This window comes from Myotis yumanensis, unplaced genomic scaffold (genome assembly GCF_028538775.1).
Source record: "Myotis yumanensis isolate MYYU_CA2020_CCGP unplaced genomic scaffold, mMyoYum1.0.hap1 SCAF_16, whole genome shotgun sequence".
NCBI classification, from domain to species: Eukaryota; Metazoa; Chordata; class Mammalia; order Chiroptera; family Vespertilionidae; genus Myotis; species Myotis yumanensis.
Window position 1 is genome coordinate 48,862,578 of NW_027223767.1, and position 27,932 is coordinate 48,890,509.

The window sequence follows — 27,932 nt, forward strand, 5'->3', positions numbered from 1 at the left end:
AGGACTAGCCCCTTTTACAGATCAGCAAATAGAGATACAGAGAAGCTGGGTGGCTGCCAAGGTCCCTCAGCTGATTAGTGTCCACTGGGAGCCTGCCCTGGTCTCCGACCCTGCAGGCCCTCTGTCTTGCTCAGACCAGGGGGGGCTGTACCCCCTTCCCCCCATTTACTAGTATATGACCACCTCAGGCTCCCAGGTGAGCTGGCGCCCACTGTCTGGCAATGCCCTGGAGGGGGACTCCGGGGTATCCCCTCTGGACCCTCACAATCTGCCCTTCTGTTCCTGGAGCTCATCCCAGCCCTGAGCTCATCCCAGCCCGGTGTCTGCGCTGATTAATGACCTGGTGGCTGCCGAGTGCAGGTGTGGATCGCTATGCACACGGAGGTGTCAGTTTTAATCACCATCATCATGAGCCTCGCATCCACCTCCAGCTGCAGGTTTCCTGAGTCATCACAGGCCCCCTTCCCTTCATACACGAGCTGCTCCGGAAAGCAGGGGTGCGGGAGCTCTAGAATCCTCCGGCCGCTGGGAACTGGCAGAGGCCACTGTGCCCAACCTCCCGGCCTTCATCAACCCCGGCCAGTGCTTTGCTCGGCAGAATGTGGCCACACCCTCCTTTCTGGTCTCTGTGCATCCGCCTCACTCCCCACTCGGGCACCCTTAGAGGGTGGCATCGGCCAGGCCGGGTTCAAATCCTGTTGCTAAGTGGCTGTAGGACACCAGGGAGCAGTCCTTCTTCCCAGGAGGACCGTGCTGTGAGGCACCCGGGACGGGGGTGGCCTATGCCCAAGGCCCCAGGTGTCCTGCCCCAGGTCCCTGCTGCCTCCCCTCCTTCAAGGTGGTTGTTCCTAAGGAGATGTGGACAGGGGTTCCAGGCTGTTGGGATGCTATTGAGGGGGCCTGGCAGCTGGGGACCATGGTGTTGGGAGGGGGTGGGGGGCAGGAGGAGCCCCACTGGCCCATAGCTGCTGCCGCTCAGCCCCAGGAGCAATGAGCCGGTGTGCCCTGCCCTCTCCATTGCTCTTGGTGCCCCGGGGGGGGGGGGGGGGGAGGGGAATCTGAAGATTCCAATATGCTACCCTCCTGGCTTTGAAGATGGAAGGTGGGGCCATGAGCCAAGGAAAGCGAGTGGCCTCTAAAAGCTGGAGGGGCAAGGGCACGAACTCTGCCCTAGAACCGGGAGGGCAGACCCGCTGGCACCGCCATCTGGCTCAGTGAGAGCCATTCCGGCTTCTGACCCCCAGAACCGGGAGATAAGAAATGCCTGCTGTTCGAAGCTAGGAACTTTGTAGCAACAATAGGAAACTAAGACAGAGCAGAGAGTAACCGTTCGATGGGCAGTTACACCACACAGTGTGGGAGATGGAGGTGTGTGCAGAGCTGCCACCAGACCACTCCGCTCCCTCGCACCCAGCCTGGGTGTCAAGGAAAGTTTTCTGGGAGGACGGAGTGAGACAGAGCTGCGGACAGGCGGAGCGCTGCCACGGGGGTGGGGGACCCTGGTCCCAGCAGAATCAGCCCGGTCCCCGGGGGGAGGCCACTCCTGGTTCTCTGGCAAGTCTGCTGCTGAGAGAGGCGCATGGGGCTGGGAGCTGGCTAGGGCAGGGCCTTGAACCCGAGGCCTTGGGAGCCACTGAAGGAGCCAGCCTTTCAGCTTTGGGTCTGATTTGCATTTTAGAAAGAGCCGTCTAGCCCGGCTGGTGTGGCTCAGTGGTTGAGCACTGACCTATGAACTAGGAGGTCACAGGTCAATTCCGGGTCAGGGCACATGCCTGGGTTGTGGCTTGATCCCCAATAGGGGGCGTGCAAGAGGCAGCCGATGAATGATTCTCTCTCATCATTGATGTTTCTATCTCTCTCTCCCTCTCCCTTCCTCTCTGAAATCAATAGAAAACAAAACAAAAAACAGCCCTCTGGCTGCAAACCTGGAGCCACACTCCATGGAAGGGCCAGAGAAGGGGCTCCAGCAGCAAACACAAGTGCCTGAATCCTCAAGTGGCTGAAAAACAGCCACAGGAAAGAGGATCCCACTCCATTCCCCAAGGCCCTGAAGGAGTCTGTGCTGGTAAAATAGAAAAATGTGGAAGGTCCAGACAAGCCACAATCATTAGCAAAGCTCTCATGTCCGTCCCTAGGTCTGGAGGGACGGGCTGTGTCCCTCCTGGAGCGGTGGACCCTGGAGGAGAGAAAGGAGGGTTGCTATGGAACCAGGACCCGCCCCCTGGCCAGGGGACAGTCACGGATGAATTCTTCCAGCCTCAGCCTGGGCGCTCACTTTGATGGATCGAAGGCCGAGGTCACACGTTTGATCTGCCTTTAGGTCAATTGAGTCTGCAGGAAAAGTTCATTCCATCACCGCAGACTGCCCTCCAGCCTGTTATCGCTAAATGATGCTGGGGTCACCAGGCGGAGGGAGCGCAGACGGAACAACCCTCCAGGCCTTGGCGGTCCACAGGGAGTCAGTCGATCGGGGGCCCATTTTGTGTTCCAAGCCCAGGGGCTGTGGCGGGCAAGCAGAGGGCAGCCCCTCCCGGGCCCCAGCCTGGATGAGCCACCCCCAGGTCGGGGCGGGGGGCGGGGGGGGGGAGAGTCGGGGTGGGGGGCATGCAGGGGGAAGCTCCCAGTCCTGACTTTCTCTCCTATGTTCGTCAAAACCATAGAGCTGCCCTGGGCCTCACTTCTCAGCTTGTCTTTGAACTCAGTCTCGGCCACAGATTCCGACCTAGATGTGCGGCTGCAGACACAAGGGGGAGGTGCCCACTGTCTCAGTCAACGGGGAAGCTGAGGGGGAGACAGTAGCAAACAGCACAGTCCAGAGGTTTCAACCACGGACGTTCATGTCTCACAGCTCCGGGCCCTGAGTCGTAGGTCAAGGGACCAGCAGATTCTGTTCCTTGTGAGGGGGTGTGGGGGAGGCACCCAATCGATGTGTCTCTCTCACATCGAGGCTTCTCTCTCTGTGTCTCTCCCCCCCCTTCCACTCTCTCTAAAAATCAATGGAAAAAATATCCCCGGGTGAGTATTAACAACACAAATATCTGAAGAAAATACACGAACTTTTAGGTCAAAGGAAAAGTTTTAAAATGTGACATGATTGCACTCATCTTTCTTACCAACGTGGTTGTAAAATGTCATTTTAATAACTTTCATGGGGGAGGGGGCCCACGAAAGGCACAGTGCCCCCCGGGGCCGTGTCTGTCTCATCTGCCGCCTGTGTACTCTCCCCCCGGCCCCTCCCCCCCAGCCTCTCAGAGTGCTTGGCGCAGAGTATGATGAATCTGTGCCGTAAATTTCTGTTTTCAGAGAATACAGCCTCAAGCTCTCTGTCCTCAGCCCCAGTTTGGCCGGGGGGGGGGGGGAGGGGGGGGACGGGGGGGGGGGCTGGCGAGGAACCTTGGTTGTAGGAAGTGACATAGAGGCTACGGCATCTTCCAAGACAGCCGGGGGATGACATGGGCCACTCGCCGCCCTCGATCCACAGAGAGCAGACCAGGGCCCCCGCCACCTTCCCCATCTGCACTTCCCTCGCTCTGACTCAGCAGGAGACATAGAAAGCACCTCTGGGTGGCTATTTCCCGAAGAGCACCCTCAGGTAACAATGTCATTGGCTAAAGAGAAGTGCCAGTTTTCTCAATGAAGTAGGTTATTTAAGATGCACGAATATACATCTTCCCCAAGTATATATGTTTCATAAGCCCCTCCCCCCCCCCTTTTTTTGGTTTTGAACCCAAAACCCGTGACCTGGAAACATTTTTGTCTTAAATTGGCCCTTATGTTAAAAAAAAAAAAAAAATAGGCATCTCCCCATTCCTGTAAGAGCAGCGGTTTTCAGCAGCCGACGGGACGCTTGGGAATGTCCCGGGACATGTTGCATTGACATGACGGGTAGCTAGGAAGCAGCTGGCATCCAGTGGGAAGCGGCCAGGGATGCTGCTTACCATCCCACAGGGCACAGGCCAGGTCCCGACAACAGAGCGACGGGGCTCCCAGGGCCGGTAGCGCAGAGGCTGGGAAATCCTGCTTCGGAAGCAGGGTGAGTGACGGGGAGGGCTGGGGTCTGGCCCTCCGGAGAGCTGGTTTTATTGATCTGTGTCTTGGCCTCAAGCCTTCGCGTCACGCCGAGCGGAAAGGCAGCCTTTGTGGTTCACGTGACTGTCTCTGAGACATCACTGGTGTCCAGGACGTCGCTGGAGCCCCCGCCCTCCCCCTCCAAGGGTCTCCCAGGAGCCCGGTTCTCTCGGACCCAGTGTCAGAAAACGCTGAGCTGCTCCTGGAGCCGTCGAGAGTCTCACAAGAGGCGGGTTTCCCTTTTCGCTTTGACTGACAGGAAGCTCCGAGCCCAAGTTCCAGACCACCTCGGAGAATTGTCGAGGCCCACCCCGTACCAGTTCTCTTCGTTCTCTGCTTGTTAGCTGCAGCCTCCTTCTCCCTCTGATCTATTTTTATCCTATTGTGACTTACCCCGTTTTGTAAGCGCCTCTAATCCTTTCTAGAACAAAGCGGGGCCTCAAATCAAAACAAGCTTCAGCGGAGCCCTGTGGCCTTGAGGGTACCTCTGAAGCTGCCAAAGTCATTTCAGGGTTGGAGCCCTGCTGGAAGGGAAGGCCGCTCTCCGGGCCCCTCCTGGCCCCTCCTGGCCCCTTCTGGGAGCCTCATCTCAAACAACAACAGCTCAGTGAGTTAGAGCAACAGGTTTCAGAGGCAGCGCCACCAACACCCATCTGCCTGCAAATACCTTCCCTCTCCCCAAAATGTTCCTTCCAGCCTCCCATCTGGCTGCTGGCAGGCGGCCCCGGGGCCCAGAGGAGGCTGCAAAGGGGAAGCAGACAGACAAGGCCCTGTTTTCATTCCTCACTGTCCGCTCCTGCACCTTCTGTGGGAGTCGGGCCCTTTGGGAAGCTGTGTGTGAAGGCTGAGTGAGCCAGGGAGGGGTGGGGAGAGCAGCAAACACCTGAAAAGGTCACCCCACCCACCCCCGCCCCCCTGGCCACCCCCACAGCTACCACACGCCCGGCCCTGTGAGCAGCTGCGCCCCATACTATCCGCCGGCTCAAAGCCAGCCCAGTCTCTTTCGCAATCTCTGCTCAGCTCACGCATGGGACTTTGGCCGGCGCCTTCTTCTCCGGTAAAACGGAGATGGGGCCGGCCTGGCGAGCGAGACTCAGTGGCTGAGCTGAGCATCGACCTATGAACCATGAGGTCACGGTTCGATTCCCCGTTCGATTCCCGGTCGGGCATGTGCCTGTGTTGCAGGCTTGATCCTAGTGTGTAGCGTGCAGGAGGCAGCTGATCAAAGATTCTCTCTCATCATTGATGTTTCTCTCTCTCTTTTGCCTTCTCCTTTCCTCTCTGAGATCAATAAAAAAATATTTTCAAAAAAACGGAGGTTTTGAACCTGACCCTGAGGTTTGAAGATGCTGAGAACCCCCTGCCTTCGTGTGCTGATGCCTCCATTAGTTTTTGTCCACTTTCTCCTGGGGACATGGCCACCCTGGTGAAGAGGAGGGGGTAGCTGGGTGTGTGCTGCTGAAGATGTGGGTCCAGTGAGGTCTCACCCAGGCCCCTGGGGCGTCCTGAGTGGCTGGCATTTCTCCATCAATCAGTAAGCAGGCCTGGGCTCGGGGCGACTGGCTTCTCCCAGACCCTTGGGAGCCCTGCGCCAGTGGCTGCCGGTGGAATGGGGGTTTACACTGTCTGGGGAGCACAGCCCCCGCTCAGGAGTCCTCCCCTCACCTGCCTGGGCCCCCTCTGCCCTGCATTCGCCTCTGCAAGGGTCTAGGGCTAGGCTGCAGCGCCCAGGGGATGTGCTGGGCTGGGGATGTGCCCCAGTACCCCCGCCCCCAGGGCTACCGCTCCTGACTCCGGTCTCAGCCGAGTCCCTCATTAGCTCTAATGAGCCAGTCTAGGGACAGAGGAACATTTTAATTGTGCTTCTTACTGCTTCCCAGGACGAGGATGAGGGCCGCCCAAGTTTCTCTGTGGACGCCAGCGAGAGGGACAGGGTTTCCAGGGACTCAGCCACACGGGCCCCGACATGGAGGGGCGTGCGAGGGGCATCATCTGCAGAGCCAGCCCTGCCCAGGCTGACTCCTCCTCTCAGAGGTGCCAGGGCGGAGGGGAAGGTGGTGAGGCAGGTGGGTGGGTGGGGGAGTCGCCGGGTCCCCACCCAGGGCAGACACACCCCTGACCTCACTTTCCCGAGTAATGGAGCTTCCAGGCGCCTGAGTGACGAGGCCAATGTGTTTATTGAATATATTTTTATTGATTTCAGGGAAGAAGGGAGAGAGCAGAGAGATAGAAACATCAATGATGGGGGAGAAGCATTGATGGCTGCCTCCTGCACGCCCCCGACTGGGGATAGAGCCTGCAACCCGGGCACGGGCCTGACCGGGAATCGAACCATGACCTCCTGGTTCATAGGTCAGCGCTCAACCACTGAGCCACACCTGCTGGGCCCACACGTGTTTTGAACCAGCCACGTCCTGACTCCACGACCTGGTGATCAGAGAACGTGGGCACACGGGCTCTCAGCACATAGAATGGGGGCACCAGTGTCTACCTCCTGGGCCCAGAGGCTGAAGGAGAACACACCGCCTCTAGGTTGATTTTCCAGGTCAAAGGGTAAAGGGCACCCGCTGTGTCCTGGTGGCGACACATCCCATGTGTGTGGGCACCTGGGGCTTGCGAGAGCACAGCCTCCCTCGGGTTAGGAACAACTTTGCCAACACCAGGCCAGGGACCATGTCTGCAGCCTGGCCCCGTGGGAGCAGCAGGATCCCCCCCGTAACAGGCGAGGACACCGAGGCACAAAGCAGCAAAGTGCCCAAGGGCCCCCAGGACCCCCAAAGGCCCAGAGCCCCTGAGGCCAGCCCAGGCCCCAAAGGCACTGCGAGAGGAGCCACCTCAGGCCCCCGAGGACTCCTCCCTCACCCCTACCCACCCACAACCTGAAATAAAGCCTCCCAGAAACAGAGATGAACACCAGACATGCTATAGGGCTTTTTTATTGTTGCCTTGCTGTTTTAACAATTTCATGAAAAAAATATACAGTTCAGAATCTGGGACGGACCACCATCTGGATGGGGTCCAGGGGCAGCCGGGGGAGTGGAGGGGGGCTGCACTACTGGAAACCAAGCACCCATGGGGCACCGGGGTCAGGAACAAGTTAGTGTCTGAGTCAGGATCTGGCAGAAAATGGGAGGCTGGAGCGGCCACGCCCACCCGCCCAGGCTGGATCCCGTGGCAGCCAGCCCCGCCTCCACTGGCTGCCAGGGGACAGAGGCGGTGGGTCAGCCTGTTCCCAGGACAGAAAAGCCATCATCAGTTAACCCTGGGACTCAGCCCCGGGCTCCTACGCAATCCCCTTGAGCAGGGTTAGAGGACATCGGCTGACATCTGCAACCCAGAGGAACAACAAATAACTTGTTAATATAGGCATGTTCCGTATGGCAAGGGGGCATACTTATACCGAGAAACTATCCTTTTGTTGTGTTGCTAAATCTGGCCACCCTGCTACCTCTACCCCCAGGGCCCTTGCCTCAGCAGCTGGCGAGAGGCCTGGGAAAGGAAGAAGTCGTCAGGGCGGAGCGGGGAGAAGAGGGAATAACTCAGTCCAAAAAAAAAAAAAGGAAGCATTTATCGCCCCCCCCCCCCCCACAGGAATGATATATTACTTTAAAAAAAGTCATTTTTCAGAAATATTCTAATGCACTGGACGCCTTCCGCTGTTAACAGCTACGGGTGGAGGGGGACTTGCACGCAGACACGCACCCCATACCATTCTAGGTAAAGTTCGGAAGCACCGAGTAAAGGGTCTGAAAGGATGTTCCCTCTGATGGCAGATCTGTCGCTGCTCCTGATGCTGCTCCAGGGAGACGGCGGCAACACACCAAGGAAGAGCGGACAAAAAACCCAGGGAGCTGCGCGGCCGCGACAGTCTGCTCCTAGTGTCCTCGGGCAAGGCCCCGTCCCCCAAATTCAAGAAGCCCAGGGCTTCGGCTCCCCACCCTGTCCTCCTCCCCGGGAAGGGGCCGCGGTTAGTGTTCAGGGCTGTCAGTCCGGCTTTACTCCAAGGGCTCCAGGCTTCCTGTGCTGGGGCAGGAGGGGAGGGAGGGGCCGGGACGCGTGCCCACCCCATGCCTCCCGCGACACACATTTACCGGGGGAAGTCACTGTGGGGCCACAGCGGAGCTGGGGGGGCGGGGGGGCAGGAGAGCCGTGTCCTTAGCCCTGGCCACAGGTCGCCGCTGAGCCGACCTGCCCCGCTGCAGGCGGGAACTCAGGTGGACATCTGGCAGCCATCTGAGGCCAACGTGGAGGAAAGGAAACGGATTCCTGCTGTAAGAACACAGCCCCGTCCTACAGAGCTCAGGGAGGCCGGGCTGTGGGGCAACGTCAGGCACCAGGGCCAGCTCCCCAAGTCCTCCACGGCCCCCAGGCTCGGCCAGCACCCCTCATCCGTGAGGCCCAGGGTCCGTGGCAGAAGCTAGGCTCTTGGCTGCCCCTGAACGGGACGGGGGTGGGCTGGCCGCAGGGAGACGGGGCCAAGAGCGGGGAGCCACCTCGGCCGGCCTCACACCCGGATCTCATCCTCCTCCTCCTCATCCATGAAGGAGAACTCCTTGTCGGGCTGCCTGGGGAGAGCGGCCCGGGCCCCCTCCGGCGCCTGGAAGGCGGGGCTGCGCTCCTCCAGGACGCTCGAGGTGCAGCTGGACAGGGAGCTGCTGTCCCGCGTGGTGTGGCTGCCCATGCTGCGGGCGGAGCCGGGACTGGGGGCGGCCGCCGCCCACCCCTCGTCCTGCAGAGCCTGGGGCTGCGGGGGCGAGTCCTGGCTGGCCTTGCCTTCCTGCCTGGCCGGGAGAGGGGCCCCCGACCCAGAAAGGGGGACCTTGGGGAGACTGCCCGGCTCCTCGTCGCCGTGGTAACCGCCATCCTCTTCCTCTGGATCCCACTCCTCCTTGTTCATGATGCTCAGGACGTCGCCCAGCATGGAGGGCCCCAGGTCAATGTGGAAGGACATGATGGACTCGGCGTGCTTCAGCCCGAAGCCGGCCTTGGGCATGACGGGCAGATCCGTCAGGTCCCCGAAGGCCCGCTCGTCCAGGAGGGGGTCGAGGGAGTTGGGGGAGGTGGCCCCGTTCCGCCGCCGGGGCCCCTCCTCCACATGGGCCGCCTCCGGGTCACCCTCCCTGCCGTTGGCCTTCTTCACGGGGCTGGACGACAGGCTCTTGGGCAGCTTGCCGGCGCCCCTCTCCGCGGCCTCCTTCTCGTTCAGCTGGGGCAGGGACATGGCGTTCTTGACAAACAGGGCCGAGTCCCGCAGCGAGCCCAGCATGTCCCTCTGCTCCCGGTCCCCCCGGGTCACCGACTGCGACCGCTTGCTGCCCCGGAACTTCCGGGACAGGAGGCCGCGTTTGGAGGACGAGGTGGACGCCTGCTCGTCCAGGGACTCGCCCTCCAGCTCCCCAGCCTTGCTGTTGAGGAAGGAGGTGTCCCCAAAGGCGTCCCCCGCCCGGCCCACGTGCATGGTGTGGCGGAAGTCGCCCAGCGGCGCACTGATCATCTCGGCCGTGAGGTCCGCGCGGGAACGGCGCTTGGAGTGCATGGAGCTGGACACCAGCTGCTTGAGGATGGGCATCGTGCCTGAGGGGAGCGGGGGGAGGCAGGGCCTCCGAGGCTGCAGGTGAGGCTGGCGTCAGATGTGAGGTCCGGCGGGTGGAGGGGGCGATGAGGAAGGGCTCATAGAGCTGCAAGAAGAGAACAGCAGGAGAGGGTTAACCTGGGCTGGCCTCCTGCACAAAAGCCCATCTGCCAGCCCCCGGGCTGTTATTCAAACCCCAGCTCCCACCCAAAAGAAACAATAGGACAGGAGCCAGCAATCAAAGCTATAACCCCGCCCTCTTTCTTCACCCACAGGTTCTCAGGGGCAGGGACTGCTGTTTGCAAAGCTGTTTGGAGTTCAAGGAGCCACAGACACACATTCCCTGAAACCTGAGAGAGAGAGAGAGAGAGAGGGAGAGAGGGAGAGAGAGAGAGAGAGAGAGAGAGCTAGCTTTCTTCCAAAGGACAATACCGGCCCCGCCCTCCACACCTCCGCCCAGGCCCAGCCAGGATGCTGCCAGAGCCAACAGGGACCAGGGAGCATTAAGGAGGTGGAGGTGCAGCCCCGAGGCCACAAAGCAGTGAAGGAAAGAGTCAGACGGAGGCTAGGACTCGGCTCCTCTGAGCAGCACGTCTGGAGACACGCGGAAAGTTCTTCCTGCTGCCTGACCTCGATCCCTGTGAAGTCAGTGGACACCTCAACCTGAGTCACCGTCCTCAGAGGAGGGAGAGGACAGGACAGGCCCCAGGGCGCTGCTGCCTGGCACCTCAGCCCACGTGGGCGGCCCGGCTCACTTTCTGAATCAGAATTGGGGTGGGGTTGGCGGCAGGATTCACAGAACCAGCTCCCCAGCCTTGCAGTCCTTGCTGGGTGTCCCTCAGAGGAGGATCCCGCCTGCGATGTCTCCATCGTGGGGCCCAAGCTCTTTGTCAAGGATCCACCCTCTGCCCCTGGGGGAGATAAAGACTGGGAGACTCTCTAGCAATCTCTTTAATCACTAGGGGTGCAAGGAGGCGGGGACCCCAGATGACCCAGAACGGCAAAGGGCTACCTGAGAGCATGAGGCACCACCCAGGCAGCTCCTGGCAAGGGTCAAGTTCAAGTTCAGTGTTGGAGCCAAACGGGCCCCTTTCCCTCAGGAGGGACCTGCCCCAAATGCTAAACCCAACAGCATAGGACCGAGCAGGTGGGGAGAGATGGGAGCAGGGACTTAGCAAAATATGTGGGTGAGGGGGGGGTGCTGGGTCACCAGTCCTGCTAAGAGCACCGTTCTCAACAGCACCCTCATTGCAGGCCCATCCTTCCCCCATGCCAAGTTCAACCCGTGGGTGCCCCACCCGAAATTCTCCCTCCCTCCCTCCCGGCCCCCGCTACTTCCCCAAGCTAGGCCACCGCATCCCACCTGCCCCGACATCAGCCCAGCAGGCCTCCCTGCTGCTCGTGTCCCTTTCTAGTCCATTAGCTAAAACAAAACCCTATCGGACTCCCCAGGGCAGACCCCCTGGTCCAGCATCAGTCGCTGCATCCCTACTCCATGCCACCGCTCGCCGCTCCCCTATGCCCGCGCTCTGCCCCGGCCCCCGAGCCTCTCTCTCCTGGGCTCCAGGACTGGACACACGCAGTCCCCGCTGGGATACGGTCACCTGGCTCACCCAGCATCCTTCAGGGCTCCGCCGAGACGCCCCTTCTTCTGGGAGACTGTCCTTAGCCAGGTAGAGTCCTGCCCGCCTCCTCTCCTTCCATCCCCCCTCCCCCCCAGCAGGCACAGTTACACTGTCCCACCCCTGCCAGCCGGACTGCAATCCCCCCCTGGGCTGGGAGCTTCCAGAGGGTTCCGACAGGCCTGCTCACTGCTGGATCCCACCTTCCAGTGCAGCGGTCGCCAACCGGTGGTCCACGGGCCACTGGTGGTCCTTGGGGTCCGAAAGGCTGGTGACCGCTGTTCCAGTGCATGACACAGCTGGCCTCAACCACCTCCCCTCCCCAGCCCCAGTGTCTCCCTTTCGCCTTCTCGAGGCCAAGGACAGTGCTGGCTTCGCTTCCGCCGACAGCCCGGCTCCAGGCTCCCAGCCTGACCTCTCTGTGTCCTCTAACCCCATCCCACGCTCTCCTCCGGGCCCAGCTGCTGAGGCCAGTCTCATGGCTCCCCCCTCCAGCAAGTGCCCCTCCTCCCCGCAGGCAGTCACACTGCTCGTCACTCCAGCAAAGTTCTCCAGGCCCCAGGGCAGCCCTGCCGCCAGCACAGGGGACCTGGCCGGCTCAGAGCCAGGTGAGGACCGTGCCGGAAGGCCTGGACATGACCCACTATGCCGGGCAGCTCTCCCTCCTCGCTCTCTTCTTCCTCCCACCAACCCCAGGCAAAGCAGCTTCTCCTACCCTACCCTGCACCCTCCTGCTGCCCACGCCCTGGGACCTGACCTCTCAACACTGAGCCGGGAGCAGCCAGACCAGGGACTGGCAGACACTTTCTTTCTTTCTTGTTTTTTAAAACCACCCCAAAACGGATTCTCTCTTTTTTTTTTCTTTAATGCATTTTTATTGATTTCAGAGAGGAAGGGTGAGGGAGAGAGAGATAGAAACATCAATGATGAGAGAGAATCATTGATGGGCTGCCTCCTGCAAGCCCCCCCACTGGGGATCGAGCCCACAACCCTTGACCGGAATCGGACCTGGGACCTTTCAGTTCCCAGGCCAACGCTCTATCCACTGAGCCAAACCGGCTAGGGCTGGCAGACATTTTCTACGGCGGGCCAGACAGTCGAGATTTCCGCTCTGCGCCTGGAAGCGTCTTCGCCGTAGCTATGCAACTGTCTTTGCGGTAGGAAAGCAGCATCGGACTCCATGTGAACGAACGGGTGTGGCTGCGTCCCAGTAAAACTTCATTTCCCAAGACAAGCGGCGGGCCGGATTTGGCCTGTGGGCCATAGTTGGCTGACCCCCTAAATCAGACACACGAAGGGCACTGGCCATGGGGTCCTCCCCTCACCACTGCTCGGGCCCAGAGCTCCTTCCACATGCTCCAGGCCTCCGGGAGGCAGCGTCCCTGGTCAGCTGCCAATACCCAAGGAGCAGCTCTCCCCACTTCCGGCTGGGGAGGGCGGAGTCCCAAGAAGGGAGGGGCCCGGCTGCTCCCTGGAGAAAGTTCTAGCCTAACCCTGGAGCAGATTCTGGCCCGTGGAACCCGATCATTCCTTGCGGCGGGGCTGTCCTGTACGCGGTAGGATGTTAAGCAACATCCCAGGCCTTGACCCATCCGATGCCTATTGCATCGCTTCCCCAGCCCTGACAACCAAAACATCCCCAGAAATGCCAGGTGTCCCCTGGGGGGCAGCACCACCCCTGGTCTAAGAACTGCTGCCCGGAAGTGAGGACACGCAGGTGAAAAAAAAGGTGAAAAAAAAGCCGGTGAACAAAGGTGAACAAACAGGAAGAGAGAAAGAGGGGGAGGGGCGGGAGGGGACAGAGAGTCAGACTGGTGGGAACAGGGACATGAGCCCAGAGTCCCTGAGGGTTTCGACACATGGGCAGGAATCCCCGGCCCAGAAAGCAACTTGCAGCCTGCGGTTTCCGATCTCAAGTGCTTGTGAGAGAACAAAAGGGAAACCGCAGGCCCAGCTGCCCAGGGCTCAGCGGGATGACGCGGACCCTGTGGCCACCCACAGGGATCGGGTGCCCCGGCCACATGGCCACAGGACAGGGGGTCCCCTCGGAGCACACCCTCCGGGCAGGGCTCTGCAGCGGAGTGACGGGTCCGCAGGGAAACCCCTATACCAGCCTCGGGACACCCAGGGCCCTGCAGGGCCCGACACCCCAAGAAGGCAGAGACAGGTCTGGCCTCTCCGGGGGCGGCGAGGCTCTGCAGCTTGTGCAAAACCAACCATCTCCCATATCCAGCATGAAAAGGTCCTGAGAAGTGGGGCCTAGCTGGTCCCACAGCCCCGTGAGGAGGGGCTGCAGGACCTACTAGTCCCAGGGAGGGGCTGGGGCTCTGTGACCCTAGAGCTGGAGAGCAGACTGGACAGCCCAGGCTTGAGGGCTGGTGGGAACTCATGGGGCTGTTTGAGGCCCCCGAGTGAGGAGTTCTCCTAAGCTTCTAACACAGCGGTTCTCAACCTGTGGGTCGCGACCCCTTTGGCGGTCGAACGACCCTTTCACATTGGTCGCCTAAGACCACCCTGCATATCAGATATTTACATGACGATTCATAACAGTAGCAACATGACAGTGATGAAGTAGCGACGAAAATAATTTTATGGTTGGGTCACCACATGAGGAACTGTATTCAAAGGGCCAGAAGGTTGAGAACCACTGTTCTAACAGAAGGATGTGGGGGTGAGATGAACACAGGTTCAAATACAAGCAGGTGGCCCGGGCCAGGCCTGGGGCCAAGTTCAGGAGGCCCGGGCGCCCTCCCTCCCCCACAAGGGGAGCTGCCAAGGGAGCCGTGGCTCTGGGAGGGGGTGTGGCTCAGTGCCGTGACTCAGCTCTGGGGAAGTGGCTGAAATGGGCCTCAGAGGCCAGGGCGGCCACTCCCCAGAGCCGGTCCCGGCTAGGACGCCCCCACCCACCCCGGAAGCCACATCCCACTCTCCTGGCAGTGACCACAGCTCTCCGCCTCTCCTGGCCTCTGGTGGAACCAGATTCCTCTACCCTCGGCCCCACTGACCACAGAACATTCCTTCAAGACAGAAGCAACTGAAGGCCAGGCTCCCTGGTCGGTCCACTCAGCCCACACCCTGGGCTCAGCTCCGCTCCAATCCCATCCTGGGACCAGAGACTCCCCCCCCCCCCCCCCCCCCCCCGTCTTCACATCAGCTTGTCCTACAGCCACTAGGCACACAGCAGGCCAAGTCCCGGGCAGGGGCCTGTCCCTGGCAGCCTGGCCCACACAGGAGATAGTGCTGGGGCAGCCAAGCAGGCCTCCCATTCTCCAGCTGACCCGTAGCTCACCCCAGAACACACAGGACACATGTTGCACACCCACTGCCTGCCCAGCCCCCTCCACAGGTTCCCGGCTGTTCCAACCCTCCACCCGGTACCAGCACCAGGCAGCGTGGCTGGACAGAGGGGGCCTCGGGCACGGCGTCATTTGTGGCTTGGAATGACCACAAGAGGCTTCATTCATTACTCTCTCTTTTTTTAAAAAAGATGTTTGTATTGATTTCAGAGAGGAAGGGAGAGGAACATCAATCAGCTGCCTCCTGCACGCCCCCTACTGGGTATCGAGCCCACAAGCCTCGAATGTGCCCTGACGGGGAATCGAACCATGACCTCCCGGCTCATAGGTCGAGCCACACCGGCTGGGCCATTCATTACTCTTTCTCTGCCTCTGCCTCGCTCTTTCCCACTCCCTCTCTCATTCACTGCATACCCATCCATTTTCCCACACTCCTCTGGGCCCTGCAGACACAGCAGTGAAACAGGGTTGGCCACACCCCTGCCCTCCCCGAACAGAGTGTGTGTGTGGGGGTGGGGGTGGGGGTAGAGAGCCAGGCTGTAAACAGGCAAACAGAACGGCACCTCGCAGTCCTCACTGTCCAGAAGAAACAAGGTGATGGAGCGCGGGTGAGAGTCGGGGGGCCGGGGGCCCCTCTGATGAAGGGGCACCTGTGAGCTGAGAACAGAAGGATGAGAGGAACCGAGGCTCGTCCAGAACACCCGGTGGGAGGAACAGCAGAGGCAAAGGCTCCGGAGTGGGAGCAAGCTGGTGATGTTTGAGGAACAGACTGAAAACCCAGGGCCCAGGGGACCCAGGGCCTGCCCTTCTGTAAGCCAGGTAGGCGTCTGGATGGAGGGCCGGGGCCACACGGCAACCAGCAGCAGTTTCCAAGCGGGCAAGTCATCCAGGCTTCTTCTTCTTTGTATATACATTTTATTCACTTCAGAGCGCAAGGGAGAGGGAGAGGGAACCAGAAACATCAGTGACGAGAGAGAATCATGGACTGGCTGCCTCCTGCACGCCCCACACTGGGGACCGAGCCTGCAACCCGGGCATGTGCCCTGACCGGGAATCGAACCGTGACTGCCTGGTTCATAGGTCGACGCTCAACCACTGAGCCACGGCGGCCGGGCCACTTTTTGAAGGCAGAGACACCGGGTAGCTGCGAGGGCCCAGATGGAGGAGGAGAGAAAGGACAGAATCAAAGGGGGCCCCGGCGCCCTTTTCCAGGGGTGGGTCTCGCCTGGTGGGCCATGGACCTTTCTCTCTGGGACAACCAACACGCCACCACCAGGTGGAACTTAACTCTGCCAGAACGGGAAGGCATTCTGCTACCAGGTCTGTCAGCTGGAAAAGGCCAGGGACTGGGCTCTTGTTGCCACGGGAAGAGCCAGTGCTTCCTGGAAAGCTCAGCAGCCTTATCCTGCGAAGATAAGAAGTCCCCGGCAGGCGGAAGAGGGTTTTTTTCCACCAGCAGACAGGCCCGATGGCGAACGGGAACGGTGTGACGCCCTGGCCCACAGAACCACCTCTGGCCCTCGCGAGGGACCCGTGGGGCTGTGCTGTGCTTCTGGCGGACTTCAGTACTCTGCAGAATGTTTAGCTCCTCCACAAGCCCCACCCAAAACCCTCGAGTTTGAAAGTGTCCGTTTGCATCTGAGCCCAAACAGCCACAATTTAAAAAAAAAAAAAAAAGCTCAGGACGGGAAATAATCACCATTATTATCGAGCCTGTGCCACTGTGCGTCTGTCGGTGTCAGTGTCTCCTTAAAGCACTGGGTGCGGAGTGACCACACGCTCAGAGACGGAGAGACTAAACTAAGGGACTTGCCCTAGGTCAGTGATGGCGAACCTATGACACGCGTGTCAGAGGTGACAAGCGACCTCATTTTTTTGGTTGATTTTTCTTTGTTAAATGGCATTTAAATATATAAAATAAATATCAAAAATATAAGTCTTTGTTTTACTATGGTTGCAAAGATCAAAAAATTTCTATATGTGACACGGCACCAGAGTTAAGTTAGGGTTTTTCAAGATGCTGACACGCCGAGCTCAAAAGGCTCGCCATCACTGCCCTGGGTCATGGACTGATGCCAGGACTGTGTTCCCACACCAGGGCGCTAGCCAGGCTAATAGCCACAGCACATAAACAACCTGGAACACGTAATTCACGTGTGTACAAACATACGTCTACAGGTACACGTGCATACGTTTGTTTTTACAGGTTATTTGTGTCTATTGTCACTCCGCGCATCAGTGAATACGGCCGGCTTGGTCTCCCCCTTTTCAGTACCACCCCATGCAAGGCGACGTCTTTTGAGTTCTGGTGCTTCCTGCCCGCATCCCAGTGGGTGTTCGTGCACACCCCTGAGGCTGTTCATTACAGCATGCACCGTGTCAGGGGAAAACAGCGGGCCGAGGACACCCCCGAAAGAACTCACTCCCCAACAACTGCTTCCTGATGCCTGAGCCGCCTCAACTGAGCAGGGAGATGAGATGACTATCCACCCCCACCCCGGAGACTGGCCCATTTCCAGTGACACTGAAGCCCTAAGCGGGAGGCCAGCCTCCCCCACGGGCGACCCGAGGTGGGATGCTGTCCCAGAGACCGTGGGTGGGTGAAGGCTCTGCTTCTGCGGCGTCTACAGCCTCAGCTCGGGCCTCCTGACGGCTGCAGGGAGCAGAGGAAAGGAGAAAAGACGGGGGTCACACAGGAGAGCCAGCGCCCCCATGCTGCAGACCACCTGGCCAAGCGCAGAAGCAGCTGCACACCAGGCAGTGCTGGGACATCGTAAATGCGTGCCCCCATTTTACAGGAAGGGAAACTGAGGCTCAGACAGGGCTTTTTCCTTCACTCGTTCCCACAGCTACTAAACAATAATTTGGAACCATTTCTGTTGGCCCTTGAAACACATCATTTTCTGTAGGAGGTCACCCCGCTCCGGCCTATTCAATGGCCACAGTTGAGAATGTGCACACAGAGGAAGGGGGTGCTCCAGGCTCTGATGGGCCCCCCCTGACCTGGATCTCATTCCAGCTTCCTGCTCTGAGGAGCCTCTCTGCCCTGAGGCAGCAGCCTGGGTTTCCCCACGTGGTTAGGAGCGGGCTTGGCCCGAGGCCACACTGCCAATGTTTTCCATGCCTGTCCCGCTCCAGCTGCCAGCCTTGGTACTTCCACCTGCCAAGAAGACCAAAACCCTAACCCAAACGCTCTCCCGAAAATCTCCCAACCTCGGGGCCCCATGCGTGCTCCACCCTCCCCGCCTGCCTGCCAACCCAGACCTGGCCCATTGGCCCAGGGGTGCCACTGGCGAGTCACATGCTCCGGCACATCCCACTTCCTGGAGATAAACAAACATTCTCTGCTCCAGTCCCTCTTCCTGGAAGAAAAGGAAAGTGAAGGAGGCCCCGGTTTCACTACCTGCTTCCCATTGCAGCTCACACTCATTCCCCGGCAGGGCTGCTGGGAGGCAGGCGACAGGAGTGTGACTGGGGAGGGGTGTGGCCTGTCCCAGGTAATCAGGGCACGAGGCTCTTGTCCGGCAGGGCTCTGAGGGTGCACTGCACAGGGAAGAAAGAAACAGTCCAGGCCAGACCTTCTCAGCGACTTCCACTCTCTGCTGCCTCTCTAGAGGTTATTAAATAATTTATTCCTTCTGTCCGATATGGCAGCCCTGGCCTTAGGTGGCTAAAGAGCACCCGAAAGGTGGCCGGTCCAAATTGACACGTGCCGAGGGGTACACGCTGGACTTCAAAGACTTATACTAAAAGGAGAACATGAAACATCTCATTCACATTTTTATATTGATTACACGTTAAGATGATAATATCTATAATAATGAAAGTGTAATATGCTAATTAGACCGGGTGGCTGACCATCTGGACGAAGCCAGGGCTGCGAGGGCCGAGCCCCTTGCGCGAATTTCGTGCATCGTGCCTCTAGTTTGGAATATAATGGGTTACATAAAATGTTGGTCGCCTAATTTGTTTTACTTTTTATGTAGCTATTAAGAATGTCAGCTACCCACGGGGCTTACACGATCCTTCTATTGCAGAGTGGCGATTTAGACATTTCCCCCTTTTATGGGACAAGCAGTGCTTCCCCCTGTAGGTGAATAAATAAAGCCAACCATTGTTTACATTTGGGTGAAAATATGAACATGTTAGTAAATCATGTTACAGTATTTGAGATCAAATCCTAATAGCCTAAATGTTACACCCAGTGGGCCCCGGATGAATGCCAGGTTGTTCCGTTTTTGTTTGAACTCTGTAACAAAAATCCTTCCAGCTAAGTCTGCTCAAGTCCTTAACGATTTCCGGAGGGTGCACCCTTCCAAGTGAGTAGAATTACTTTGGCTTCTTCTTGTTGACTTGTTCCCCAGAAGGTTTTACCAAGCTACAGTCTCACTAACACGGAATGAACACAATCACCGCCACCCTCACTTGTAATTTGCATTTCTTTGTTTACTAATGAGGGTAATGAGCACTTTAAAAATTGATTTTAGAGAGACAGAAAGTGAGAGAAAAACATCTACACGCGCGCGAGAGAGATACGTTGCCTCCCTATGTGCCCTGACCGGGGATCGAACCTGCAACCTTTTGGTGCACAGGATGATGCTCCAACCATCTGAGCCACACCAGCCAGGGCAAGCGACTTCCATTTTTGACCGTCATATTTTGCAAAGATGTCTGCAAATTTATCACCCACCCACTCACAGATGGCGATGTGGCTGTTTTCGTTCCCAGAGAGCGCTTATTAATGTTTGCATAGTCAAATCTGTTTTATGGTCTCTGGCTTTAATATCTTGAAGCAAAGACACGCCCGCTCCCAACTTTATGAAAATATTCACTTCAAAAACTGCCAGGCAATTTAAAACTACTCAGAAAAAAACTACAATCTAGAATGTAGTACACCAAACTAGAGATGCCTGTGGCTTGTAAAATTGTGGGTGGTTTTAAAATAAAAAAAATTAAAATGTAACAATAAAGCAATGTTACCGATTCTTTACTGAATTGTTATGTGAGTTAAGTATCGGAAGTGAAATTCTTTTATCTAGTAGGGTAATATCCCACCTTTAACGTTTTTCTAAAATTTTCTGGGCTTTGCTATTCCAGATGGACTTTAGAAACATGTTAAGTTCCAAAAGAAATCCTGATGGGATTACATTGGAATTGAAAGGAAACAATAAATTAACTTGGGAAGAACAGGCCTTAGCACAACATCAAGTCCTCATATCCATCTATTCAGACATTCTCCATTAAACTTTGTGGGTTTTCCTCCTCTGAGTCTTACACATTTCTTGTCATGTTTATTCTGGGTTATTTTATGGCCTCTTGTTGTGAATGGGTTTTGCATCCTCCCCTTAGCTTTCAACTTTTCTTTTTAACCCTCCCCCGAGGAGGGAGGTTGAGGGAGAGAGAAAGGGAAACATTGATCGGCTGCCTCCCACACGCACCCTGACCGGGAATCAAACCCGTGATCTTTCTGTGTACCGGACAGGACGACACTCCAACCTAGCCACCCCAGCCAGGGCTCTAATCGACTTGATTAGATGGCTTTGCATCCTCTGCAACTAATAGTAACTCTGCCCCCTCCACTCCTCATCCTTAAATTATTATATTTGCTACAATTGCGAATTCAATGTTGAATAATACCACTGACTCGGAACATCTCTAGAGGTTCAGGCATTTGCCACGATAACCTAACCTCATTCTTCAGGACAGTAGCCACAAGCCACACGGGGCTGTTAGGTGCCTGAAGTGTAGCTAGTGAGACTATGGAACTCAATATTTCATATTATGGAATTGTGTGTTTATTTTAAATGTAAAAATGGATGCTTGATTTAGTAAATGGAAATCCCAAGTATGTCTAAAACAGCTCGAGTATGTGAATCTACTTTTTCAACGGTACATTTTAGGAACTCCAAGTTCTGATTGCCTATGAAATTGAGCATCCAAATTGAGATGCGCTATGGGTATAAAATACACACTGGATGTTGAAGCCTTTGTATGAAGACATAATGTAAAATATCTTATTAATATTTTTCTGATTACATGGTGCAATGACAATACTTTGGATGCAGGAGGCTAAGTAACACATTCAAGTTCATCTCCCCTGTCGGTAGTTCTTAACATGAGAAATGAGAGCTGTGGAATAACACCTCCCGGAGGGGCTCTGATAGCTACCCAGACGGGGTGCGGAGGAACCCCCTCTGGGAAATGGCATCCTGGACCCTCCTGTGGACCCCAGGCGGACACGTGCTCCCCGGGCCCTGCACGGGTCCAGGGAGGAAGTATGAGAAAGTCACTGGGCTCTGACTCTGCGCCTTATTATGATTGGACTGCCTTAAAAAAGTTTACAAGGGATACTCTGTCTTGGCATTTGAAAGACTTCAGCTCATGTATTCTTCCAAATAATCCCCCGGAGTTCTTACCATCACCCCCATCCTGCACACAAAGAAACTGAGGCTTGGGGTTCAGTGGTCTGCCCAAGTCACAGGGCTGCTGAGGGCAGAGCAGGGAGGAGTCCAGGATGCCTGATTCCCGGGGGTCACAGCATTGGGCCCAGGCCTCTGAGGTCTGATGGAGGTTACGGATGCATGAACACCCACAGGACGCATAGTTTTGCATAGAATTTCAGGTTAAAATCTCTCTGGTCTGGTCACCCCATCCCCCACCATTCCAGGGAAAGTACAGATTAAGTCCTGGGAAATACAGATCGCCCCTCCCCCTTCAGGGAACCCCTCCAGGGCTGGGGATGGGCCACTCTCCCCACTGTGCCTTCACCCTTGTCCCTGCATCCACCTCCCTTCGCACCCCAGAGCCCTGGCTCGGAAGGGACGGGAAGGGAAAGGAGTGAGCCCTGACCTGGGAGTGACAGGAAGCGACAAATCAGAAGTCAAGCCCATGAAGAGCCAGTGACTCAAGGACATTTGCAACTTTGCTTATTTACAGGGCTCCTCCTGGAGAGGCATTCTCCCCGCCTTCCCTCCCTCTCCCCCGCCCCCCAACCACCACCAAGCCCGCCCCAACACAGGCCACCAGAGGGACAGCCAGGAAAGGGGAAGGCTACAGCCTCCCGGTCTCCTGGCAGCTGGGTCTCCCTCCTCTGGGAGTGGCCCGGCTCCCCCTCCTGCCCAGGGCCTCAGGAGGAAGCGGCTGGGCTTGAAATCGGATCTGCCAGGCCCCGGTCGGTTTCACTTCGCTTCTCAGGGCTCAGCTGAGGAGCCGGACTGAAAGGACACTCTGGGGGCTCCAGGGGGAGCTGGGCGACCTGCACTCTCTCCAGAGAGGGCAGCAAATCTGGCAGGTCTTGGTCCAGCCAGAGCATCTAAGGGGGCAGGGGGTGGGGGTGGGGGTTGAAGAGCAGGGACCCACGGAGCCAGACTCCCTGGGTTACTGGAGCTGGCTCAGCTCCTTTGGGCAAGGTTTCCTCATCAGCTTTCAAAGTGACTGGTGACAATATGAATGCCGGAGCCTTGGTGTGAGGATTAAATAAGCGAATGTATGCCAAGCCCTCACCACCCCGGTGCATAAGGCTATGATGCTGGACCGCACTCTCTCGGCCGCTGCCCTGCGTCTACCCCTTGAAAAGTAGGAGAAAAATTCCAGCATCTCCAGGGACCCTCTGGCCATTTTCACTCCCCTAAGTTCAAGGAGGACACGCCATTGACCTGGGTCACACACTTCCACTGCTGCCTGAGGACACTAAGCCAGTCTCCAGGGCTGACCCCTTTCCACGTCCATGGGGGTCCCCAGGATGAACTGTGGGGGAGAGGGGTGCTCCAAGCTTCTGGAGCCCAGGTGCAGACTGCAGCCCCCTCTGGCTTCCCTCTTCCCCTCTTCACCTTTCACCTGCCAGGCCGCAGGGCAATGCAGGGGCCCATTGTCGACGGCAGGGCTGAAACTGTCTGACATCAGTTTGACCCGGATAAATGAGGTGGAGGTGAGAAGAGAGTTCTCCTCCATAGCTCAGGATTTTGGGGGGTCCATGGGTGCTACTACCAGCAACAAATAATACACAAAACCTCAGCACGTTCAACAGCCCAATAAAATACAGCCTTGTCCTCTGGACCTAACCAGGTTCTCACTACAGGTGCCTGTAAGTTGTACTGCCAGCCCTCGGGGTTCTCTGTGCTCTCAGCCTCTCTACCCCCCTCATTTGAGCGTGAAACCCATGGGGAAGGGGGACACCAGTCCCTTTTGGATGCTGCAGGGCCCAGGCAACATTATTTTTATTATTTTTTAAATATATTTTTATTGATTTCAGAGAGGAAGGGAGAGGGAGAGATAGAAACATCAATGATGAGAGAATCATTGAGGGGCTGCCCCCTACTGGGGATCGAGCGCTCCACCTGGGCATGTGCCCTTGACCAGAATCGAACCCAGGACCTTCCTGTCCGCAGGCCTATGCTCTATCCACTGAGCCAAACCAGCTAGGGCCCTGGGCAACATTTTAGGGAACGGCTGGTGGAGACCACCAGGGCCCTATTCCCAGCAAAGGAGGGCTCCGGGTGCCAGGGCTGCTACCGGGCCTGGCGCCCAGAGTGCAAGCTGGCCGGGCCTGGGGGAGTCTCCGGAGCTCCTCACCCGAAGGAGGCCCAAGGCTCCCCAAGAAGCGTTTTTCAAGCTGTGGCTCAGGGACACAGCGCGGGGGGGGAACGTGGGAGACCAATGGCTAAGCTTCCTTCCGAAGGCGCTGCAAGCGGAGAAGGGCCACGTCCAACCACACACCCGAGTCCCTGTGCAGAGCGGGCCTGGGGCGAGTCCTGGCCGGAGCTGGCCTTCAGGGTCTGGTTCCTCGTCCCAAGGTCGGAGAAGAGCCTTCCGGTACACAGGTCAGGAGACCTGAGTGGGGTCAGCGTTCTCGGCTTCCAGGGCACAGTTGCTCAACCCCGTCCCTCCCTCCCTCCCTCCCTCCCTCCGCCCGCCCAAGCCTTATCTCTGGCATCAGCCCAGATCCTGTTCTTCCAAGGGACAGACTCCTCCCTCCCCCACCAGGGGACAAGCTCCTCGGAGCCCAGCCCATGGGGAGTCCGGCCAAGGAGCTGGAGTCACTGCCCAGCAGCAGTCCTGGGCGCTCTGGCCTGGGAGCCTCCACTCCCAACCAACCCAAGGGGGGGAGGAGGAGAGAGAGAAAGAGAGGGAGAGAGAGAGAGGGAGAGAGAGAGAGAGAGGCTGCTAACACCTTGCCTGCCACACCTAGGCACAGCCTGTCCCGGCCACAGAAATCAGCCAACCACTCCAAAGTGGAGGGAGGAGGTAGGACTCCCTGAGCCAGAGCCAAGCCCAGGCCCTTCTGGGAAAGCTCCCGACACGTGTCCAGAAGGGTCTCAGATCCTCTCTCCCAGATCAACGTCTGCCTGTGCTCCCTCTGCCCCGTTCTGTAGATAAGACTCATCTGCGTGGGCCTCCCTGGCTGGGTCTGGACATCAGCATCAGTAAATGTGTGGGAGAGAAATGAGGGGAAAAGGGCGGAAATCCCAGGAAACGGAAGAAATCCCAGGAAACGGAAGGCGCGCTCCAAGGGGAGGCCGCAGCTAGCAAAGAGAACAGGAGCGCTCGGTCAGTGGCCAGGGCCCGTACATTCAGCGGTATCGGAGGGGCTGGGACTCCCCCAAACCGCCACCTCCTGGGAGCAGGCTCATTTTTTCATACCGAACCCCACCCCAACCCTGGAAAGACAGGAGAAGGAGCTTGGGTACCTCCCAAGATCCCCTGAGCCCCTGTTGTGGGAAGGAGCAGCTGCCCTCAAGGAGGAGGGCAGGGGTGAAGTCCAAGTTGGGAGGAGATAAACTACTCTAATCTGCTGGTCACATGCTGTTCACAGGGCAGCGGATGAAAGCTGGGACCCGAGGGCACCCCCACACGCGGGGCACACTCACAGCGGGGGTCCTGGCTACCCCACGAGGACAGAGCCTCACCAGGGGCCTGCAGATGCCTCCTTTATTGTTTCGGGAACCCTGAGACCAGGGAGAGGTCTGGCTGGGCCCTGCCCTGGCCCCACAAACTCCCCTTTTGGGGGGGATCCACAGCGCAGCTCCCCTTTCCTTTGTGCCCTGTTCTTTGTTCTCTTAAAATCCAGTCCACCCTGGCGGTGGTCCCCTCCTCCACCCCAGGCTCAGAAAGGGGCGGAGGGAGGCGCGGGGAGTTATTAGAAACCCAGACTGTGCAAAGTTGCGTTGCGGGAGGCCCTCCTGCAACGGCCGCTCATTGTTTACGGGGCTGAATGGGGAGGGCTCGCTCTGGTCCAGATGGCTGCCGGGGGGCGAAGATGAGGGGCAGTCTCCCCTAGCACCCCAAACCCCCTAGAGAGGAGAGGGGCTTCACAGCTCAGGGACCCTGTCTCCATTCAAAGGCGCAGACACAAGGGCGAAGAATGGGCACCGTGGCCGCCAGCGGAGGCCGTGGGAGCCGGTCAGATTGCAAGCGGTGACAACCAGAAAAGAAAAAGCATTGTGTCCTCCCCTCCATTCTCCCAGGGAGAGAAAGAAAACTTCCAGAGCCCGCGCCGCCGTCTCTCATCGGGAAACACCGGGAATCTGGTTTGAGTTAGTGGAGGGCCCCCCTCCCCCCGGCCCGGGTCTCACGCACACCCCAGGCTCCGGCTGGGTCCTCCCCCAGGAAGCCCGCCCAGCCTCAGCCCCCGCCCCCGGCTCCCACCCGGCGCTCTGGGCCCCGGGTAGTCACGGGCGGCGGCCCAGCACGCAGGGCAGCCGGTGGGGGGCGCCCCCAGGACAGGGGACCGTTTTGTCCCCCCGGCGGGGGGCGCTCCAGGAAGGGGGCGGAGCCAGAGACGCCCCCTCGGAGCTCCAGCGCCCCCAGCCGGAGATTAAGTCATTAGCCACCGGCCCCGGGCCCTCGGCCTCGGCAGGAGCGCTGGGCCCCGGGAGCAGCCGGCGTGCGGGTCGCTCGCGGAGCGCCCTCCCCGGCTCCCGAGGGCCGCCCGCGCGGCCCGGCCCCACCCCACCGGCCTCTCCCGCCTCGGCTTCCCGGCCTTCCCGAGGAGGCTGGCGGGGCGCAGTCGGGCGGGGAAGGAAGGGCTCGTCGGGGGTGGGGGGGAGTATGGGGGTAGACGGGAGAGTGTCTCGGCCATTCCCTTCCAGGCAGCTCCTTCCCTCCCCAGGCCGGTGGCACCGGCGGGCGTGCGCTGCAGTGTGTGTACGGTGAGAGCGCGCGCGCGCCTCCGCCACGGCCGGCGGATGATCCGGCTTTTTATTCATGGAGAACTCGGCGCACACACACGCCCCCCTCGGGGAGACCGCAGGCTGCGCGCCGCGGACGCGGTGCCGACACACACCCCGCGCCCGGGCAGGGGGTGCCCTTAACGCGCGGGCCCCCGTCCCACCGCACCCCCATCCCCACCCCACCCCACCCCAGCAGCGCTCCGGCCGGGCCGGGGAGCCCCAATCTGGGGAGAGGAAATCGCCCGGCTTTCCGCCACCCCGCCTTTCCCCCCAAACCCCGCTCTGCTGGGACACAGGGAGCCAGGCTCCCGCCCCGGCCCCGGCCCCGGCCCAGCCACCCACGGACGGGCGCGGTGAGACGCAGCGGCGCGGAGGAGGGGGTCTCGGTGCCCTGGTCCCCGCCCCACGCCCCCTATCGCGGCTTTCTCGATCCTTTCTGTCCCCCAGGAGGTGCGCGCCCCCCACGCCGAGCGCACCGGGACCCCGCAGGGCGCAGGTGTCGGCCACAGTCGCCTACCTGCGTCCCCGGAGAAGCGAGCGCGGGGCGGGCTCCGCCGGGCTGTCCGCTGGGTGGGCTCCGCGAGGCGCGGGGACAGCCAGCCCATGTCCGCGCCCGCGTCTGTTTCGCTCCCTCCCCGGCTTCCAGGGCCGTAGCCGCGGGGACACGCCCCTCCCAGGCTCCGCCCGCCTCCGCCCCGCACCCCCGCGCGGGCGACGCGGCGCCGCCGCAGCCAATGGCCTTTGGGAACCTCAGCGCAGCCGCTGGCCTCCGCGGTTCAAATCTGCGAGCTTGAGACTTTCCGAGCTCGAGTGGGGCGGCCCGGGCGGGGGCCTGGGCCGTGGGGGAGAGGGGTTCGGGGGGCCCCCGCCTCGCTGCGCTCCCGGACCCAGTACCACCTGGGGCGCGACTCTCCCCGGGGGGCTCAACGTGGAACTCCCGAGGCTCGTCCCTTTCGGAGCAGCGACCAGACACCCCCAACCCCGCCTGCTCGCCCCTGGGCCCAGGACAGACCGGAGATGGGAACCCGAGGCGCCGTCTGGGTCCCGGATTCCATCCCAGACACACTGGAAACCGGAGGGGCCTGAGGACCTGGCCTGGGGCCGGGGGTGAGGAGGCTGTCCGCAGGTGGCCGGTCTTTGATCTTCCTGCCTCTCCGACTGCCCCTTGCCTGATTGTCTGCGGAGGCCAAATTCTCCCAATGAAACTTTCTTAAATAGATTTCTTATTGATTTCAGAGAGGAAGGGAGAGGAGAGAGAATCATGGATCGGCTGCGTCCTGCACGCCCCCTACTGGGGATCGAGCCTGCAACCCGGGCATGTGTCCTTGACTGGGGATCCTTCCGTGACCTCCTGGTTCATAGGTCGATGCTCAATCACTGAGCCACACCGGCTGGGCCTTCAAGTGAAACTTAAGGGGATGAATTCCTGAGTCCCAGGGTCCGCATCCTATGAAAAGCAGGCCTTGGGTTTGGTTCTTTTTAGAGAAATAGCCTCCATTTGTAAAGGACACCCACCACCCCGAGGCCCGCGGTGGACTATTGCCCAGGAGAGAGGGCACAGCACATCAAGGCTCCCTTGCTGTTAGCCGCTCCCAACTGGGGTTTCAAGGGAGGGGGTGGAGGTAGTGGAGGCTGCAGGCTCCCTCCTACCCACCTGGCCTTGGATGGGACCCTCAGTGGGCCCCTTCCCGCTGGTGCTTTCCCCTCTTCGCTGCTAGTTGTCAACCCTCCCTCACTCCGCCCAACCGTCCCCCTCCCCCATTCGCTGGTCCCAGGTCCCTTAGAAACTCAAGTCTTATCTGTCCCAAGAAAACTCCCAAGTCCCGGGTCCCGGAGGCACTTCCGCCCTTCTCTTTCCCCACATTTAAAACAAAGTGTTTTGTCCTTAGGGCTCACAGACGGTAATCTGTTCTTTCCACAGGTGTCGGGGTTGGCCCTCCGGGTTAGATTACATATCAATTGAGCAGATTCCCCAGAACAAAGTCCTGCGACTCCCTGGGATCCTTCCGCCCTTCCCGGAACTGAGCTCCTGCCTCTGAGGCCCCTTCCACCAACATTGAGCGTCCGTTGAGGTTTGCCTGTGGTTGTAGGAAGCCGGATCCAGACCTCAGGAGGCCCCACAGTGGGCACAGGCTGCCCAGGGAAGGAGCTCAGATGCTTCTAGAAGCTGCTCCTCCCTGCACTGCTAGGACGCCGGTGGGAGGCT

The 27,932-nt window shown here is 59.0% G+C and overlaps 1 protein-coding gene across 1 annotated transcript; it reads right to left on the bottom strand.

Moving 5' to 3' along the window:
• Nucleotides 1–6,988: 6,988 nt before the first annotated feature.
• On the bottom strand, nucleotides 6,989–26,371 carry CDC42EP4 (CDC42 effector protein 4). The gene is made up of 2 exons (XM_070393766.1): nucleotides 26,244–26,371; nucleotides 6,989–9,746 (listed from the first exon to the last, which is right to left on the bottom strand). The coding sequence occupies exon 2, from the start codon at nucleotides 9,635–9,637 to the stop codon at nucleotides 8,573–8,575; it is 1,065 nt and encodes a 354-aa protein (XP_070249867.1). The 5' UTR covers nucleotides 9,638–9,746; nucleotides 26,244–26,371; the 3' UTR covers nucleotides 6,989–8,572.
• Nucleotides 26,372–27,932: the final 1,561 nt, after the last annotated feature.